Here is an 18,629-nt window from a genome sequence, read left to right as displayed (position 1 = left end):
ACATCTTTTTTTCCATATCACACAATGCTTGGCCCAGAAGAAACGAGTCAGTATCTTCAGTATCGAGACACTAAATAGCAGAGCCTGTGCTTCAGTGGCTCACGGTGTCCTTAACAGCTCAGGGAAGCCACTGACCTCCCCTTGGGAGGCAAGACAACTACAGCCGAGGTGGGGGTTCCACAGGTTGCCCAGAGTGCCTATTACAGTGAAAGAGCAGGATGGAAGGGGGCCTCCCCACACCTCAGCAGGTGTGGCTGCAGCTCACCTGGAGGAGAGACCACCGAGTGCTGGTTGAGATGAGGTGGAGTGCTGTGCTCGGGCGGCTGGGGCAGGTGGGGGGGCAGCTCAGGCTGCGGCAGGTGCAGGATGGGCTGGGTGAAGTGGCCGATGGGGTCGAAGACGCTGCCTGGGAGCTGGGGCTCCAGGACGGGCACCTGGGCGGCGATGAAGGGCGGAGGCGAGGACTTCATCGTGGGGGCTGCCTGCGGCGGCATGGAAGGTGGGGGCGGCGGGGGCGGGGGCTGCTGCTGCTGCTGCTGTGGAGGTGGAGGCGGCGGGGGCTGCTGGGGCGGCGGCGGGGGCTGCTGGGGCACAGGGGCCGGGGCCTGCTGCATCTGCTGATGGTGGTGGTGATGGTGCTGCAGACAGACAGGCTGGTGTCAGGCAGGTGGCACACACTTGGGTACCCTCAGGGCCCACGAGGGCAGGTGGCCACTGCTCACCTGCTGGAGGACACCCCTGAGACCACGTACCTTCTTCTGCTCCCTCCCGGGGTGCCCCTTCTTTTTTGACTTCGGAGCCATCTCTGCAGAGGGAAAGAGAAGGTGGTGAGGCTATGGGGGAGAGGACTGTTAGCTGGCCTCGGAGGCAGAGCAAGGAGAAAACACAGGGTAAGTTCAGGAGAAGGGTCGGTGATGGTGACTGGGCGGGTAGCTGGGTTCTGTCTGGGATGGGAGCCAGTCTCAGGAAAAGGGAAAACGTGTGGGGTGTCACCTACACATTTGCCTGCCGCTTTTCCTAGGGGGGACATAGTGAAAAGCCTCCCTGCCAATTTCCAGACCACCAGCTGGCTCCATGAAAGGATGACACCTGGGTACACTGAGAGCTGAGCTACAGACACCTCCTTGCCCAGCATCTCTCCCTACTTGCTGGTCAGACGCCACTATGGTGACCCAAGTGTCTGCCCCCCAGCACGCTTTGCTGTGGAACAATCGTGACATTAGAAATCATCACATCCATTTGATGGATTAGCCAAGTGAGACTCAAAGAGAAATTAAGGCACTTGCCCCTGTCACACAGCTACAGAGTAACAGCATGGTAGCCTCCAATTGCACTGCCCTCTATGCGGGCTCTTTCCCATCCTCCCAGGGGAAGCAGAGATGTACAACTGGGGGTGAGAGTGCGCAGCGGGATTGACCCACGCCAAGAGGCCTGGCCGCAGAGCGCGCACTGTGGGGAGGGCGGGACGGAAGGAAACAGGCTGATCTCCCAGGAATGACCAGCAGGAAATAGGGAAGGTGCCCACTACCACCAGCAGCAAAAGGAGGCCACCAATCAGTACCCCCGTCCTCATGGGAGACCAGCCTCTGATAAGTCCCCGTGTTGGGACACAGCCACTGCAGGTACCCTCCCTGCCGTGTGTGCCCTGGTCCCTCAGGGGCTGATGGTTGGTTGCTGCCATCGCGTGGACGCATCCAGGGTGGGCCTGCCCTGCAGAGAATGTGCAGGAGCCAGCACACGCCCACCCCGGCACCAGCTCCACAAATCTGTGCTAACCATCTCTTGCCAGGTGTTCGCCCCTCACCAATACCGGCTGGTGTGCAAACCCCGGAGAGGGAGAGGAGAACCAGTCAAGTAGTACTCGTGGGCTAGGAAATGATGAAGTCACCAACCAGGTGGGAGGTGCGACCCATGGTGCCTTTTGAATTCCTGTCACCAAGAGACACCTCATGGCTTTGCCTGGCATTCCCTAAGCTCCTTGCCAGGGCGCCGGCTCTTGCTGGTGTTGGGAGGACACATGCTTTGCTACCTCCACTTGCAGCTGCTTCACGGAGGGCCGGGCTAAGCTTCTGTGAGGTGCACAGCCACAGCGTACAGTGCGCTACCAAAAGGGATGAGAAGGGACCTCATGCCCTGCGAGAGCTCACCACTCCATGCAAGAGACAAGACAGTGTGACACAGACCTCAGAAGCTACAGACACACGTCCTCATACAAATGGCAGCAACCGAGGACGTCTGGGACACGCGAACCATATGCCCAGCCTCAAACCTGGACACTGGCAATGCCAGGATACAGGGTTCAGGGCACTTTTGGTCACAGCAGGAAACCAGGTGAGAGGAACACTCTTGTGGGTAGGACATATAAAAGGGGACAGTTTGAGTGACTTGCGGGATTAGGGCCATGGGGCTGGCAGCTGGGGGGTAAAGGAGGCACACTGAACTAGAGAGGTGGGAAGCCCAGGACCAAAAGGACCCTGTATGCGCTGGGGGAAAGCACAGTATACAGAGGCCACTGAGCTGAAGGGAGCAAGAGGAAGGGGCCGAGGGTCCCTCCAGGATGGGTACCTCTCCCAGCAGATTCCAGTAACACACGCTGAAGCTCGAGGCAGGCTGGAACAGCTGCTCACACACTGGGCAGGCTTTTGGGAGACTGGGTGATTGGAAACTGGAGTAAGAAAGGGGCCAATGGTAAAGTCTGACCAGGAGAAGACACCATGTTGTGGGGAGACAGCTGGGGTGGCCTGTCCTCTCATGGCCCCAAGGAAAGCACTGTTTTATCCACCATAAAGGAGGGATGGTGGCTCTGAGCCTTCACTATCTCCCCGCAGCGGGGGAACAGAGAGGCCCACATGAACACTCATCGGGACAAAATGCAGCAGGGTCCCAGCAGCTCCAGAGAACGGCTGCCTTGGAAAGTGTCCCAGATCCAGGTCTCCATGAGGAAGTGCTGGTGAGAAGGGGGCAGGCACAGACTGGGAGAACCAGTGGGAGGTATACAGCAGACCTCTAGGACCAGAGGACACTGCAGCGGCCGGCAGTGGGGACCAAGGGGTGCTGGAGCCTGTTTGGGACAGCTGCATCTGGCTCACATGGCCCGAGCCTCCTGTCGGAGTTACTGGTATGAAGACAAGACAGGAAGTGCACAGCTTCACAACACACCAGCCCCAAGACACCCCACACAAAACTCTCTAGAAAGGGTTACATGAAGATGGCCTCAAGTACTGTGTGATCTTTATTCCATGAAAATCTTGAACTCAACACAAATTTAATCTTTACATAGGATGATAATTGTACAAAGAATTAAAACGTTTTTTTGTAAAATGTGATTAAAACACTGATTCCTCCCGCCCCTCCCCCACCCCCAATCAAGGGAAGGAGACAGGATTGAGAGAGTAAGGGCAGGGCAGAGGCACAGGCCACCCACCCCTCCTACAGCAACTCCTCAGGCCCCTGCAGGCCAGCTGGTGTGTCAAGGCCCAGTTGGCATGTCCCCCTGCCCGCACACAGGAGGCTGCCAATAAGGAATGGGTACTGCGCTCTCTGCTCTATTACTGGGGCACTGGGCACAGGTGCCGGCTCAAGTCTAAAGATCAAGTTCCCTGACAGATGGAAACCCCATGGGCAAGGAGGCCAGGATCCACAGACAGAAAGGGTGCAAAGACCCTGCAGGAGAGCTGGCCTGTGGCTATAGCTGGTATGCACGAGTGTGGGAAGGGGTGGGGCAGCACACAGCCTGACACTGTGGGAATCCAGGCTGCCATTTGTTCCAAGACAGCAGAATCTTCCCAGAAAGACAATGCCAACAGCTTCCCAACTGTCCTGTGGGAATCTCCGGGCATGAAGCCCCCTGGCTCCAGCCAGGCCGAGCTGCACTGGGAACACATCAGGCACAGGCCAAAGGGCAGCTCAAAATAGTCTGTTTGGCAAATGGAGCTTGACTGGAAATCAACTGGCCAAAGGAACTTGCAAACATCACTGCAGGGCCTTGGAAGCTCTGGAGGGGCTGGATCTAGAACACAAAGCCCAGAGGAAGGGTCCCAGGGTTTCTGCACAGGAGGTGGCCAGTGCCCGAGGGCCTGCTGATGGTGAACTACACGTCCTCAAATTTGCTTCCAGCTCCGGAAGGCAGGCTCCAAGATGCCAGGAAATTGCTATAGGCCTTGAAGAAATACACACAAACTACACTTTAAAAAAAAGGGGGGGGAGCACTCCCTGAAACACAGATGCTGTTCCTTAGGGGACTTTTCGTCAGACAGTTTTCTGCTGAAATGCTGGATTCATGACCAAAAAAGGGCCGTTATTTATTTTTAGAGCAAAAAATCCTATTCAGCGCCTCTCAGAGGGCTTGGATGATGCGGCCACCCCGGTGGCCCTAGCCCCTCAGGCTGTCGTTATTCTAGGGCAGTGAAGAATGGGAGGGAGCTTGCACTGCCAACACCCCTCAGAGATGCGCACGGAGCAGGCCCGAGGGCTTGGATGGCCTCACTACAGACTGGTCCAGTGCTCTGGGTTTGAGAGCCCTTTCTTATCCCTAGCCCAGCACCCCACCCCGCTGGGGACAGGAATCATGGACTCAAGGGCTAGGTCAGCTGGCTGTACAGTTGTTTCTCCTCAAGTGCCCCTTGGCAGGGACCCTCCTGAAAGCAGCTCTTGACCACTGCAGCCTGCTTCTGATTACTTGGGAAGGACAGGGAGGCAGCCCAAGAGGTACTTTCCCCTCTGTGACTTTAGGCGAAGAGGCCAAAAAAGCTGGGGAAATGCCCAACAGGCAACAATGGGAACAATGAAAACAGAAGGAAGACTCCAGGGGCCTGGGAGTCAGCTGTAGCTGGTGACAGCCTCCAGCTGATGGAGCCTCACAAGCCACCAGAGAGAGGGCATGCTGAGGGACAGCCCCGTGAGCTTCCAGGCCCAACCAGGCTTGCCCCGAAGGCCCCTGTTCCTCACTGGGGAAAACTCTAGATGTTAAGAGTATTCTTCCTTAGGCTGAATGGAGACCTTCCCTGGCCTAACACCATTTTAAGGTCCAGGAGGAAAGTGGTCAGGATTCAGACAAAGAGGGAGGGATGAAGAGAGAAAACATACTTGTGATGGGGCCTTGCACACGGAGCAGCACCACATGTATGTGTGTGCAGGGGGGATTGTCATCACCCGCTGGGAGATGCCACCCACCCCGAAGACCCCAGACGACCAGGGAAGCTGGGCAGGACAGCCAGGCAGTCTTTACACAGGAGGCCCGGGTGGCCAGCCAAGCAGGCAGCCTTCCCGGAGGCGGGACTAGGCGTGTACTGCTGGACATGACTAATCCACCCCGGGGGACAGGCCCAGGGCTCTGAGGAATTCCATAACTTGATGGAGTCCTGTCCCTTTCACAGAAGAAAATGGACTTAAGCTATAGCTTGCTGGGAAGGAATCTGGAACTGAAGACCGTTTTATTAAGAGTCCGTGTCCAATGATTAGGCAGGACCTACATAGAGGGAGAGAGAAACCAGTGTGAGAGAAATGGTGTGGAATGTACCATTCAAGTCACAAGAACAGAAGAACCACAGACCGAGGCAGCCTCCTGTGCCCTGCCAGCTGACAGGGCACGAGAGAACAGCGCTGGAGCTTAGGAGCCCTGCCCCCTGCCTGGCCAGCCACAGGTGGCAACAGACCCACCTTCCTTTTACAACGGGCACAGTTCCGGCATATGTCTCCAAAACCACCCAGGGCCCTGTTTATGCTTCTATACAGAACAGCTGCTTCCAGTAACAAGTTCCATGTGCACCCTGAGCGCAGGCTGGCATTTCCTTTCCTAAAGGTCTTTCAACGTGAAAGGTGCCCTTGCCTGCCCTAATTGCCATCACTCCTGAAGACCAGCCAGGTGTGCCACACCCATCAGGCACCCCTGACTCTAAGCCTATCCCCACTGGATCTGCTTTTCTGCACACTGTCCACCTCATGCAAGTGATGCCAGCCCTTCCTCAGGACCTAGACAGAGGTAAGAAAATCCCCCAGAAAGGGGCTTTGGAGTACAGGATCTCCAGCAAACAGCCTCATTTCTGCATTCCTACAAACCCCAAGAAACCACCATCACCACAAAAAACAAAAAAAACACCAAAACAACCCCTCCAAAACAAAAACAACACACTCAAATTATAAAAAGAGTAAGCAATTATACACACTGTGTATAACTGGAGAATTATCACCGGGGAAAAAAATAAAATGAAGACAGGCCGAGGAGCAAAGCTGTCCTCCTTTTCCCAGGGCATCGAATGTGTTTCCCCTTGGCGGGGGAGGGACGTGGGGCCCATTCCCACCCACACAGCAGAGCGGATGCCCCTATTAGAGCCACGGATGCAACCAACACTGCACTCCCATGGTCTTCAAGTATGTGCATGGGAAAAACCCACCCACCGGCCGGCCTACCATTCAGGGCACATTCCACAAGGCTCACCCTTGCCCACGAAGCCCCAGAGTCCCTCCAGCTGCGACCCCTGCATATGGGTGTATGAGGGGTCACCTGACAGTACAGGCAAACCAGCTATAGTCCCATCCTCCAGGTCTCCTCCTATCTCCACTCCACCCCCACCCCTACCAGGGGCCTCTCCCTTTTCCCAAGAGTAAGTGTCACACCCTTGGAGCAGGCAGCAGCAAGCCCCAAGATGGGACTGGGACCCAGTCCCTCAAAGACCCCAGGGGCCGGAAGCTGAGGCTGGTTGTCTGGGAAGAACACCCCATGGCCTCTGCCTGCACTTTCCGGCTCAAATCTTTCCAAAACATCAAGCATTCCTTTTTCCCCTGGAGCTATTAAGAAACACCCACATGCTCCAATCCTGGGAAAGGGAAACAAGGAGACTAAAATAGCTGGAGTGTGCTCCCACTGCAACTAGAAGACCAGGCCCAAATCCAAGAGCAATGCCCTTATCTCCCTGAACCTGTCCCAGCCCTGGTAGCTGGGGTAGGGTGTGCTCCTAAGAGGAACATGAGCTGTGTCCACCCCGCCCAGAAGACCTGTGGATGGCATGTGGAAAGAGTCCATCATCAGCAATGTGATGGAGTGGAAGGCTGGACAAAGAGTCCGAGGACATCCCTCTTGGCCCCACGAGCCAGGCAGACACGATCCCAGCACGGGTGACGCGGGGGAGGCCACAGCTCTGCCCACAGCCCACCTGGGATGGCCATGAAAAAGTGGCATTTGTATCCCCCATCCTATCCGAGCACTAAACCCTGAAGCAGACTCAGTCATCAGCCAGAACTGAAGCTCAACAAAAGACCACAACCCAAGCAATAGCTGGGTTTGGAGGACATGCCAGGACCAGCCAACAGCGTGCTTCTGGGCATGCGGGCAGGCAAGACAGCATACATGATGGCCTGGGAACGCAGCTAGAAATCCAACCCACCTCCCCATCCCCCAATCCCCAACTGTGGGGGCATCACCTTCCTGAACTACAGCTTGGGCCCTACAGACCAGGCCCATGCCCTGAGGAGCCCACAGCATCCTTATCTATGAAGAGAGGCCAGGAAGGGTCTATGGAACCCCCTATCCCCATCAAGCCCCAATTTCATGCCTGTTTGGTTTCTTTTGGTGATTCATGTCTCTAGGCCCTGTCAGCAGAAATGACCCTTACTACAAGTGACAAAAATAGGCTCTTTCAGGAATTTCGGCTCCGGTCCAAATGGAAACACAAGAATGAGGAGGGCAAAACAATTAAGTCCCAAAAGACCAAAGAAAATACCTTCAGTGCCCCCCACCCTGCTCTATGCCCACTAACTGGTCACAGAAATCACGGCTGCCTAGCTCCAGGGACCTAGCTCAAGCAGCTGCTGGAGGAGCTGCCTTAGAAGTGAGTGCAGTTTCCTGTGTGGGATGGGGTGGGGGATGGTTGCATTCAGTGGTGCAGGGGTACAAGCTCCCACTTTGGGGCTGACAGTGTCTGAGCCCCAGGGCATAAGCACAGGGTAGAAGCGCTCAGGTGACCTACACCAAAACTCTCCAGGGCACACAGATGGAAAAGGAAAAGCCAGGACCTTGAAGACAAATGGGGGCCTCCCAAGACGCAAGGTCGGGAGGGCGCCTGGAAAGAGGGATGAGCCGGAAGCAACGGAGCAAGCCACTGGGGCCGAATCACTGGAGCCTGGGAGCCTAAAGGCTGGCGGCTGGGAGACTGTAAATCTCACCCTCCTTCCCGCCCAGACAGCTGTTCCCAGGACTCTCAGATTACTTGTTGCACAATCTTTCCATTTCTTTCAAAGGGGGGACAAAAAGGGAAAAATAATCTCAGCAGTCCAGAGCTGCCGAAGATGCCGTCACAGCCATCCCACAGCACAAGGCAAGAGGTGGGTGCAGGGCACTTAGGAGCTCGGGAGAACTCCCTCCTCAAGCCACCATGACCCCAAAGAAGAGCTTGGGGATCAGGAACAAAGGCCAAAGTTACAGACTTGCCATCAGGACCTGATGGTCGGGTGCCACCATGGGGCCAAAACAGTCTGCCCTGGGCCAAACCGCACTGTTTTTAACATTTAGGTCCCCTGCCAATTCCAACCTTTGGGGTTTTCTTTTGGCCACACAGATCCTCAGGAGAAAACACTATGAAACCCCTAGTAGGAGCAGCCTGCTAGGGACTGCAGGAGGTGCAAAAGCCCAGGGCAATAGCAAACCCGAGGCGTGGCTGGCACCGAAAGTGAGAAGTCAGTGGCCACCAGGAATGCTAATTGGGCCCAAGAATATGGCCATTCATTCTACTGAGGGCAGTGGGCCCTGGCCTGGGGCCAGCCCTCCCTGGCAGGCATGGGCTGTGGCGCCCCCTGCTGGTTGACAGATTAAAAAGCCATGGTTGGGGGGGTGGTTAGGAAGAAAAGGACAAAGGATGAAGACAGGAGGCCGCAAACTGCCCACAGCTGTCTCTGCATACAACAGAGCTCAATAAATACAGAATATAGCTTAATGAGTCTCAGTTGAACCCCCTGGAAATGAGGTAGTCTACAGAATTTGGAGTCCTGGAGAAGCCCTTAGCTTACCCCAAGGCAGCCCTCCAACCCACTAGGGAAGTTTGGTGCCCTTTACCATAAAAGTAACAAGGAAGAATGAGAAGGCCCAGAAGCCCTCCCATCCTCCGCTTCCCTGATCGGAGGCAGGGTGAGCAATCCTCACACTTCCTTGGCATGATCAGATCACGTTATTTTCATGAACTGATTAAGTGGGGCTTACTGTTTATCTCCAGTTAAGAATACAATGCCAGAGAGGGAATAGATCTATGAAAGAAAACACCAGAGGTCTTTGTTGCCCAAACACGTTTCCCACTGTGGATACTCATACTACAACCTGCCTGGAGGGGTGTGCCTAAGGCCCCAGAGCTGGCTCTCCAGTGGTCTGCAGACTGTCGGCTCAGCTGATGGAGTAGACCTGCCCAGGGGCAACCATGCTCACCCAGGCACACGTGGCCAGCTCCACCTCACAACACAGGCTGGGCGCCAGGCTTCTTCTCTAGCCTCTCCTCCGGGCCAGTGTGAGCACTTGCCTGCTCCCCGAGAATAATCAGGAAAGTACACATCTGGAGGAAAAGCTCCTCTCCCTACCACCATGCAGCGCTCAGCATCTCTGCCTGCCCTTACTCACTCCCACCTCCCACACGGAAGCTGCTGCTCAGGCTTCGGGGCATGGGGGGTATGTGGCGCTCTGCTAGGGCACCAGGGGGCACACGTGCAGGCCCATGAAACATGGACAGAAGAACCGTTAGAGATTGCAAGACATGCTGGTCCAAGTGCATGCACAGTTAAGGAGCAGCCAGTGCAGCTGTGAGCACCCTCTGGGGAGAAAGGTAATGCCCTGAGCCCGGGTGACAGCAGAGCCGATAGCAGATTGCGCCACATCTGCAAAAGCACATCACCTGAAACAGCCATGCTGCATGCGACTGAGACATCGGGAAGACTGTAAGACTGAGCAGAGTCACACTAAGGTCAATGCCACCACCTGGGCCCCAATACCCAAAGTCCTCACCAGCAAGCCCCCAAGCTCCCCAGGACTGTGCAGTGTCAATACCTTCAGCAACTCCTCCTCAAGGTGCAGGATGCCCCAGGGAAAGGGTCACCATGGCGCCCAGAAAGTTCTTAGGACCACCATCTCTGGTCTCTAGCAGCCTGAACACATGACTAAGCCTGACACAGGCAGGAACGCGACGAGTCACGAAGGAAGTACACCTAACCTGTTTCGGAGTCTTCGCTGTCAGAGGAGCTGGATTCGCTGGTGCTCTCTGACTCCGAGGACGAGAAGCCCTTCATCTTGGAGGAGCCAGCAATCACGTCAACTTTCTCAGCTGTAATAAAGCAACAGGGACAGAGTCAGGCAGGGCCCTGATCTAGGAGGCTGCCGCTGGCCACAGACACACCCCAACAGCCTACAAGAAGGGCCAGCAGCGAGTCAGTGGCTTGTGAGCCAGGGGGGCTGCTGCCAGTCCCGTAGCTCCCCATGGTAAACTGCTAGCCTACTGCACATCAGCCAAAACTTGGCTGAATACCAGCATTTTAAAGCAACCCCACAGAATACCTTGTGCTGGGCTCCTCAGAGAATCCAAAAAAGGCAGGAGGGGATTCCCTAACATGAGCAACTGCCGGGGCTCCCTCGGCTACTTCTCAGGCAGTGGGTGAAGGCGACCCAAAGGAGACATGACAGCAAGGACAAAGTAAGACATGAAAGAGTCCCAGGAGTCCCCAGCACCTCGGCATGTAGACCGAGGGCAGAACGTCATTGGGCAGCACCCCAGGGAGGGGCCTGAGAACACCAGGAAGCAGTCCAGGCTGAGAGAGGCTGTGCATCACATTCTGACGTGGATCCTAAGTCCTACTGGTCTTAAGACAAAAGCTGTGAGCTAAGACAAGGCATTTCTAACAGGAAAGAGCTGCCTGGCAGAATGTTGTGGAGCGGACAGCAGGCAGGACAATACTGACCGACACCATCCTTCCTCCTGACCTCCCCCACCCCCGAGCCTACTGCAAAGAGGCGGCAGCAGGGGGAGCAGCTGGCATTGGGGGAGGCTCAGCGGCAAGAGTAAGAACAGTGCTGCTCCGGGAAGGGGCTGCTGAGGTGCACGGGCGGGGGGAGGTGGAGACCCAGGTCGGTACCACTCAGGAGGCACCCACAGCCCAGGGTCCAGGGCAATGTCACCACCCCCCCGAGATTTCTTTGCTTAGGACACAGCTTTTATAATTGGAAAAACAGCCTGCAAAGGGAGAGGGCCATGTGTGGAAGGCAAAGCGAACTGTGGCTAGTTTCCTCCCTCTCGGCTGGGATGGCTAGAACACACCCTGCTCCCCCACCCTGGGGAGCCCAAGAGCACCTTGAGGTTTCCTTTTCTTGCGCAAACAAGAGGTCACGTAGCGCTCCAGTTCTCGCAGGGTGGACGGCTTCAGAGTCTCGAAGTCAATCTCGATCTCATCAGGGTTGGAGTTCTTGAGGGAGGGCTCCCGAGACTGGATGATATGCACCACTCGGCCCAGCTTCTCACCAGGGAGCTTGTTGATGTCCAGGCTGAGCTGCCGCTTCTCCTCATATGACATGGGCTTGCACTTGTCCTCCTCCTCCGACTCGTATGCCGGCGGGGGCTTGCTCTTCATGGGCACTGGCTCCTTCTTGCTACGAACGGACGATGCAGGAATGTGAGGTACGGGTGTCCTGGGAAAGCCAGGCACCCATTCCTCCACTTGGGGGTTGGTGGACAGCTTCCACACCCCCACCCAGAAGCCTTCAAGGGAAACAGGGGAGGCTGTTATCAGGAGCACCTGTTGGTGACAGACTGCAAACCATGCCCTGGTCCTCGCCTTCCACTCCATGCAACTTGCTATCCTCCTCCCTCCTTTCCCAAACACAGTGGGTGCCAAAGATCCATCCCAGAGGAAAGGGCAGAGAGGCGGCCTCCCTACCCATCAGGGCAGGCAGGGGTCCCCACCCAAGGTAAACTGAGGAGGCACAGACCTCGCATTGCTGTTGCTGCTGTTATTTTTCTTGGTCTTTTTAGGAGGAAGCTCCTTGGCTTTACTCTTCTTATTCTCCTCTACTTCCTCTTTCTTTTTGTGCTTTTCCTTTTTCTTTTCTTTTTTGTCTTTTTCCTTTTTCTTTGGTTTGTTCTGCTGGGGCTGGGAGAGGGCTGCAAGCTGCTCATGCACGGCTTTGAGCTGTGGAACAGACAAGCAAGACACACACACCCATCATCCTGGTCTCTGTGTACACCCTCAGGTGTAAGGGAGTGGGGCAGGGGGAGCACAGGGAGAGTGCTTGGCCCTCAGCCTCGTGACCTGCTGCCTCACCAAATTTTCAAACTGCCCATGCCCACCCAGATTCCAAGGGTGGCCAGTGTCCTTCTTTGCCAGGGGAGCTGCCCAAGCTGGGAAACACCGAGCTCTATGGCCATCCAGAAGGAGGGTGCCTAGGAGGGTGGCTACTAAGGCCTGATCTCTGGCCTGTAGGGCCCCAGGAGAGATGGATATCCTGGCTCTGGCTCCTCCTCCCAGATACTGGAAGGGTCTAGAAGCCTCACCTCTACCCAGAGAACAGCCACATCTCCCCAACAAACACCTATGTATGTACAATTGACTCCTGAAAAACGTAGGTTTGAACTATGCAGGTCAACTTATATGTAGTTTGTTTTGTTTGTTTTTTACAATCAATACAATACTGTAAGCGTATCCTCTACTGCTTACGTTTTCTTCATTTATTAACAGCTTACTTTATTGTTAAGAATACAGTACATAATGAGCATAACCTATAAAGCATAAGCTAATCGACTATGTTACAGGTAAGGCTTCTGGTCAAGAGCAGATTACTGCTTAAGTTTTCCGGGGGAGTTAAAAATTATACACAGATTTCTGAAGCACAGGCGGCTTCACACTGCTCAAAGGTTAACTCTGTGTTTAGAATGCATGTGCACCCAGCACAGGGGGACCAGTGGGAATCCTGCTCCTGCTGGAACTCCCCATGTCATGGAGACCTGTGGGGAGAGACTGACTGCCCAGTCCATGGATTCAGGGGGACTGCGAATGGGGCCGCCTGCATCCTCACCTGCTCCTGGAGCTCTGCCAGCCGCTGGGCTCGCTCCTCTTCAGAGTCATCAGTGGAGCTGTCACTATCAGAGGAGCTATCACTGCTGCTGTCGCTGGACGAGGGTGGGGCCACCACTTTGGTGGGGGGTGGCACCGCCGGGGAGGACACGGCCACCACAGGCTCCTCTGGCTCATCTGGCATCTTGGCAAAGCGCATCTCGAACACATCCTGGTGGGGGAGAAGCCATGCCCATGAGGGCTCCCAGGTGCCCAGGCATGTGTGGCAGGGGGCTGCCTGGGATGTGGCTCAGCGTCACCACAGCCTCCTTGGCTGCTAGGGTTGACTCAAGAGGAAGTAAGCAGGAGGGTCAAAGAGGGCTGGGCTGATGGTGACCCCCCCTACCCTGCCCACTAACGCAAGGGGTGGGCCAAGGCCCCTTGCCAGCTCTTTCAACACTCCTCACAAATTTCACTTTGAAAAGAAATATGCTCCTGCCATGGCCTGGCCCCCATTCCCCAGGAGAGACAGCCCAGGTATGTACATGTGACCCAAGTCACAGGAGGCAGCTGGCCCACTGAGGGTGGCTGCTTGGGGATCGGAGATAGATGACAGGTCAAGGGAGGGACCCACAAAGAGTGCCCTAAGGCTCTCATCAGGTCGGTGCTTACTCAGCACTTCCTGAGGGAGCCTTCTGGATGCCAGGGCCGGGCACCAAGCAACAGCAGTAAACAGGATAGGAGCTTCTACACACCTCGGGGTCATCCTCCTGCAGGAAGTGGGTGCGTTCTATAGTTCTGGACATCATTCCAGGCAAAGGAAACAGCACATGCAATGGCCCAGCCCTGCAGTAAACGTGCCTGGCACGGAGCCAATGGCCAGTGAGGCGACTGAGCCTCTGCTACAGCGGGCACATCTGCATCCGCCTCCCTACTCCTCAGATCATGGGCATCTAACTGCGCAGAGCCATCCCACTGGCTGAGGTGTCTCCAGGGCATGCCCTGCCAAAGTGGGAAAGTATAGGAGAATGGCTATGGGGGATCCGGAGGATGGGCTGCAGGAGGGAGTTAAGTCTTGTGAGGTGCCAGTGACCCAAGCAAAGGTCCCAGGGCTATTAAGCACAGGATCCCTTGATGGGAGACTGAGACCTTCCAATTCTAAGACCCAAGAATCTGATGGGACTCCACATGGGGTCACAAAGCCTGGGGGCAACAGCTCCGCCTGGGCACGTGGGTCCGTCTGTGCTGCCTCATCAGCCAACTAGTAGGTCCCTTCCTACCCTGAGGGCTCTGGGACCATAAATCCAGTAATGACTCAGGACAGAGGAGAGCAGTGAAGGGAACACAGCCACCTTCCCAGCAAGATGTTAAGACCTGCTTTAAGCCTGGAAAACGTTCGTCAACATGTCACCTCCTGTAAGAGGGAGGCCTTCCCCAAGTGTGAGTCGATACTTCGGAGCAGCATGGCCCAAGAGGGCTGCGGGAGCAAGCTCCAGAGCTGCTGTGTCAAACAAACTAGGGTACACTTGACAGAGCTGGCCCTAGAAACCTCTCCTTATATCTCTAGAAAAACAGCTTCAGGTTTCCCCGCCCCAAGGCAGCTGGGAATGGTGACCCTGGCAACAGAGTAGGTTTGTCAACAACTGCAGTGCTGTCCCCTCCACCCGGTTTAGCCTCCTTCAAGGCAGCTCCTCCTCCCAGTAAGGTGAGAACCTAGACTTTGCCATCTAAATGGTTCTGCTACCAGACTAAGTACTGAAAAGGTAATGCCTTTTTAATTCACACAGAAATAAATTCTGAAGCAGGTCTGAGGGCAATGGAGAATTACACACCCAGGGGATGAGCAGAGACTGTCACTGCCCAGGCTGCCGAGGAGACGTGCCCCACAGTGCCCTGGATATGGGCAAAGGGCAGGATAAAGGAGTGTGCCTGACGTGTCAGGACCACACCAAGGGAGGAGAGAGGGAAGCATGGCCAAGTACTCGGTGTTGCTGGGAGATGAGCCTTTACTAGGTGGGAGCTGCCTCATGCCACTTATCTACGTACACCCAGCCTCTCCTGCCAGCTGCAACACTACCCTTGCCACAAGGACATCCTGCTGCTCCCCAACACGCTGTGGCTGTTGTGGAAAGGGCGCGGGGAGAGAACTCACCCTGAGGCCTCCTTCCACTTCAAGGGTACTCTAGCCCTGCCATTCCAAGACCATAAACAGAAAAGAGCACAAGATGGGAGGCCAGGTGGGCTGGATGGGAAAGCACTGCAGGGCCTGCAAGCTGGGGCTTCTGGCTTCCTGGACACGCCCAGCTACAAGACCTGTCCTCCTCCCATCTGCTCTGGCTCCAGTGGGGGACATCCTGGGACATGTACTTTGGTCTGAGTGCCAGTGAGCCGAAGGCTACTGCAGAAGAACCTTCCCAAGTGGCTCAGATAGGCTGGCACTTGCCGGGGCCTGTTGTATGGTAAACACAAACGATGTGCTCCCTGCCCTCAAGGAGTGAACGTAAAAAGTTGTAAAGTGCTCTAAGTGTTAAGGTGGAAACAAAAAGGGGGTGGCAGAAAGCCTGTGAGAAACCTGAAAGCTCAGGATGAGTGGGAGACATGATGCCAACAGCTACAGAGATCTAGCAAGGATGGCTCTAAGGAGAGAAAAGTGTGACTCACGAATCCAGGTGCTCATCCCGGTGGCCAGCTGGAGAATGGGTGGAAAGGGTGTGCAGCCAGGCAAGAGGATGCCAAAACCAAATGAAACGTACCTTGGCCGAAGGTCTTGTGAGGGAGGACAGTGCTGGTGAGGGGCAGTGAATACCAACAACCAGCATTCTCTAGGGGAACAGGGGCTCAGCCTCCCACACTAGGATTGGTAAGGTCTCCAGGTGGAGCCAGCTCTCCCACCTATGCCATCACCTGCACCCACACCAAGACTCTAAGCATCAATCAGCAAGGCACGCTGGTTTCAGGGCATGCCTCTCCTCTTGCTAGAATGTTCACAAGGTCACCTACTCTGGGCTGCATCAGATTCATGGGGAAGCACACTCCACGACCCCTCTAGTTAAGCCAGCTGCTGGAGTGCCCAAAGGTCAAGAGGGGCCAAGTCTGGATGTGGCTGTGGGGCGTGGCCATACCTGGGCATACCAAGGCCCAGAGGATGGGGATGGGGGTGGTGGTGGGGAGAATGCAGGCAGTGGCAGGCCACTAGGTGCCAGATGCTGGAGATGCAGCCATGAGTGGACATCCAGACACATACATTTACGCACACCTCAAAAGCTTCCTGCCTCTGAGATCTAATGCAGGATATCCCAATACAATTTTCATTTTTCCTTGCTTTAAAAATAATTGTATACCACCTTGAATTTGCACTTTTCCTTGAAATATAAGTCTGGTGATCTACATGAGTACCAAATATCCTAAGTGACTCCTCACTTCATGACACAGCAGTGGTGAGTATCACCAGCAGCTCTGGGCCTACCAGGTAGGCTGGCAGGCCTTAGCCCAAGTCACCCTTGGGCCGAAGCAACCCTGAGTCCAGACACTCCTGGCTGTCTCTGTGACCGTGGCTGCCAGGTGGTGGGATGTGAATTTTTTCTAAAGGCCTGGACTTTAGAGACCAGAAGAAGAAAACACAGTGGATCATTTTCCATATAACTTTTCAGGTAAATCTCAGTCCCTGAACACAATCTACTTAAGAGGAGGCAGGTCTAACACCTCTTAAAGAGGCAAACAAAGACAGGGACTTTGTTGCTCCTCCTCCCTTCTGGACAATCTAGCCATCTAAAGCATGCTGATCCAGGAAAGCTTCGAGAAGAGGAAAAAGCCTGAAATGCCACAAGCACAGCAACTCCCTTCCAGACAAGAAGCCCTTCACAGCAACTCTGCACTTGAAGCAGATACCTTCACCTGCCTTGTGGCAATGGAGAAGTGACATTACTTCCAGTAACACTGCAACCCACCCTGAGGTGGGCAAAGCAGGCTAGGGGCAGAGGCAGCCCCGTGCCGAATGGCTCCCAGGCACTGCCCCTGCCTGAAATGCACCCTCTTTCAGGGCAAGGACCTCATCTAGTCCAGCCTGGTGTCTGGAACAAAAATGTCGAGAAAAAGGGTACTGTATGGAAAACAGCTCAGCGTTCTTGCTAAGGGTAAACCGCATGTTTGGGCCATGTTCATGCCACTCCCAGGAGAAAAACAAAGAAAAACCAAAACCAAAACACTTGAAACAGGCACAGAAATTGGAGAGAGCGCACTAGAATATACTAGAGGATTCTCTTTTCTGTTCTTTTTAAAGTAAAGTAGCTCAGAATAGCAATCTTGGCGCTTAGAGAGAACTTGTTTTGGTTTAGCTGTTTGCAAGAGGGCAAATAAAGGGTATGGGTATAAATCTGGGCAAAAGCTATTCCCTTTCCCCAGTCTTCACAAGAGGAAGTTGAAGACAGATCTGAGGGCACTACTGCCACCTGGTGGCCACATATGAGAATTGACATAAAATTATAAAGTCTGAGCTCCTTTAAGGATGGGAAATGCAGAAGTAAACAAAGGGCAGCTTTGTGAAGAAATCAGAGAGCACCAAATTAAAAGTCACCCCCCCCCCAATCCGGAAAAAAGAAAAAAAAAAAAAAAACCCTCAGCGAAAATAAGACCAAAAACAAACAGTAGAAACTGTAAGAACGTTTGAGGCTGGGTGTGCCATTAAATTAACAACAGCCAGGTTCATACTAGTAATAAGTTTTTTTAATCTACCATAAGAACTTCAGGACACACCCTTCGAACCAAAGGTGGCCCAAGACCCAGACCACGGGCCAAGTGAAGGAAAAGGAAAGACCACGCCCTGGATACAGTGTGTGGAGGTAGGAGACACTATGATGGTGAGTCTGGGACATGTGGAGCTAACAGCATTAGGAGGCAGGTGAGCAACAGGGCTCAGGCAGCCTCTGAGCAGAACAGATCCACAGATTACCAAAGGCAAGTCCTCACTTCTGCCCTGGAAGCACTCCACAGATGGCCAGGAAACCCAGGTGTGAGGAAATCACCGCTCACCCAGACTTCAGGTAGGAATAGGACAGGAGATGTGCAAACTGGCACTGGGCTCCAACCAAACTGTCTGCCCCCTTGTGATGGCAGGTAACCCAGCCCGAGGCCTGCCCTGGCTGTGGGCAGGAGCAACCCAGGGTCTTGGGGAGAAAAGGCCGGAAATGTTTGTTTATATGTGTAATTTTAAAGAATTTAAAGAAAAATTATATAAAAGTCTTAAATATAGATTTTATTCTCATATGCTTTTTAAAAGGCTTTATTTATTTATTTGGCACAAAGAGAGAGCACAAGTAGGCAGAGAGGCAGGCAAACAGGGAAGCAGGCTCCCCGCTGAGCGGAGAGCCCGATGTGGGGCTCGATCCCAGGACCCTGAGATCACGACCTAAGCCAAAGGCAGAGGCTTAACCCATGGAGTCACCCAGGCACCCCTATTCTCCATATTTTTAAGAGATTTTTTTTCCCTTTGGTAATCTCCACACCCTGTGTAGGGTTTAAACTCATGACCCTAAGATCAAGAGTGGCAGGCTCCACTGAGTGAGCCAGCCTGGTGCCCCAATTCTCCATAATTCTTTATTTTTTTAAATTTTTTATTTTTA

The 18,629-nt window shown here is 54.4% G+C and overlaps 1 protein-coding gene across 6 annotated transcripts in view; it reads right to left on the bottom strand.

The window, feature by feature from the left end:
* BRD4 (bromodomain containing 4) overlaps positions 1-18,629 on the bottom strand; it is a 93,956-nt gene that overhangs the window by 8,326 nt on the left and 67,001 nt on the right. For all 6 annotated transcript variants that reach the window (XM_080798878.1, XM_080798877.1, XM_080798879.1 and 3 more), the window contains 6 exons: positions 13,034-13,243; positions 11,951-12,150; positions 11,316-11,611; positions 10,185-10,295; positions 753-805; positions 266-638 (listed from right to left, as the gene is read on the bottom strand). In XM_080798878.1, coding sequence (XP_080655004.1) covers positions 266-638; positions 753-805; positions 10,185-10,295; positions 11,316-11,611; positions 11,951-12,150; positions 13,034-13,243 — 1,243 coding nt within the window. The remainder of the gene's footprint in view (positions 1-265; positions 639-752; positions 806-10,184; positions 10,296-11,315; positions 11,612-11,950; positions 12,151-13,033; positions 13,244-18,629) is intronic.

The sequence above is a fragment of the Martes martes genome (assembly GCF_963455335.1).
Source record: "Martes martes genome assembly, chromosome: 1".
Lineage (NCBI taxonomy): Eukaryota > Metazoa > Chordata > Mammalia > Carnivora > Mustelidae > Martes > Martes martes.
Note: the sequence above shows the minus strand (reverse complement) of the source record. Positions and strands in the feature narration are given on the sequence as shown.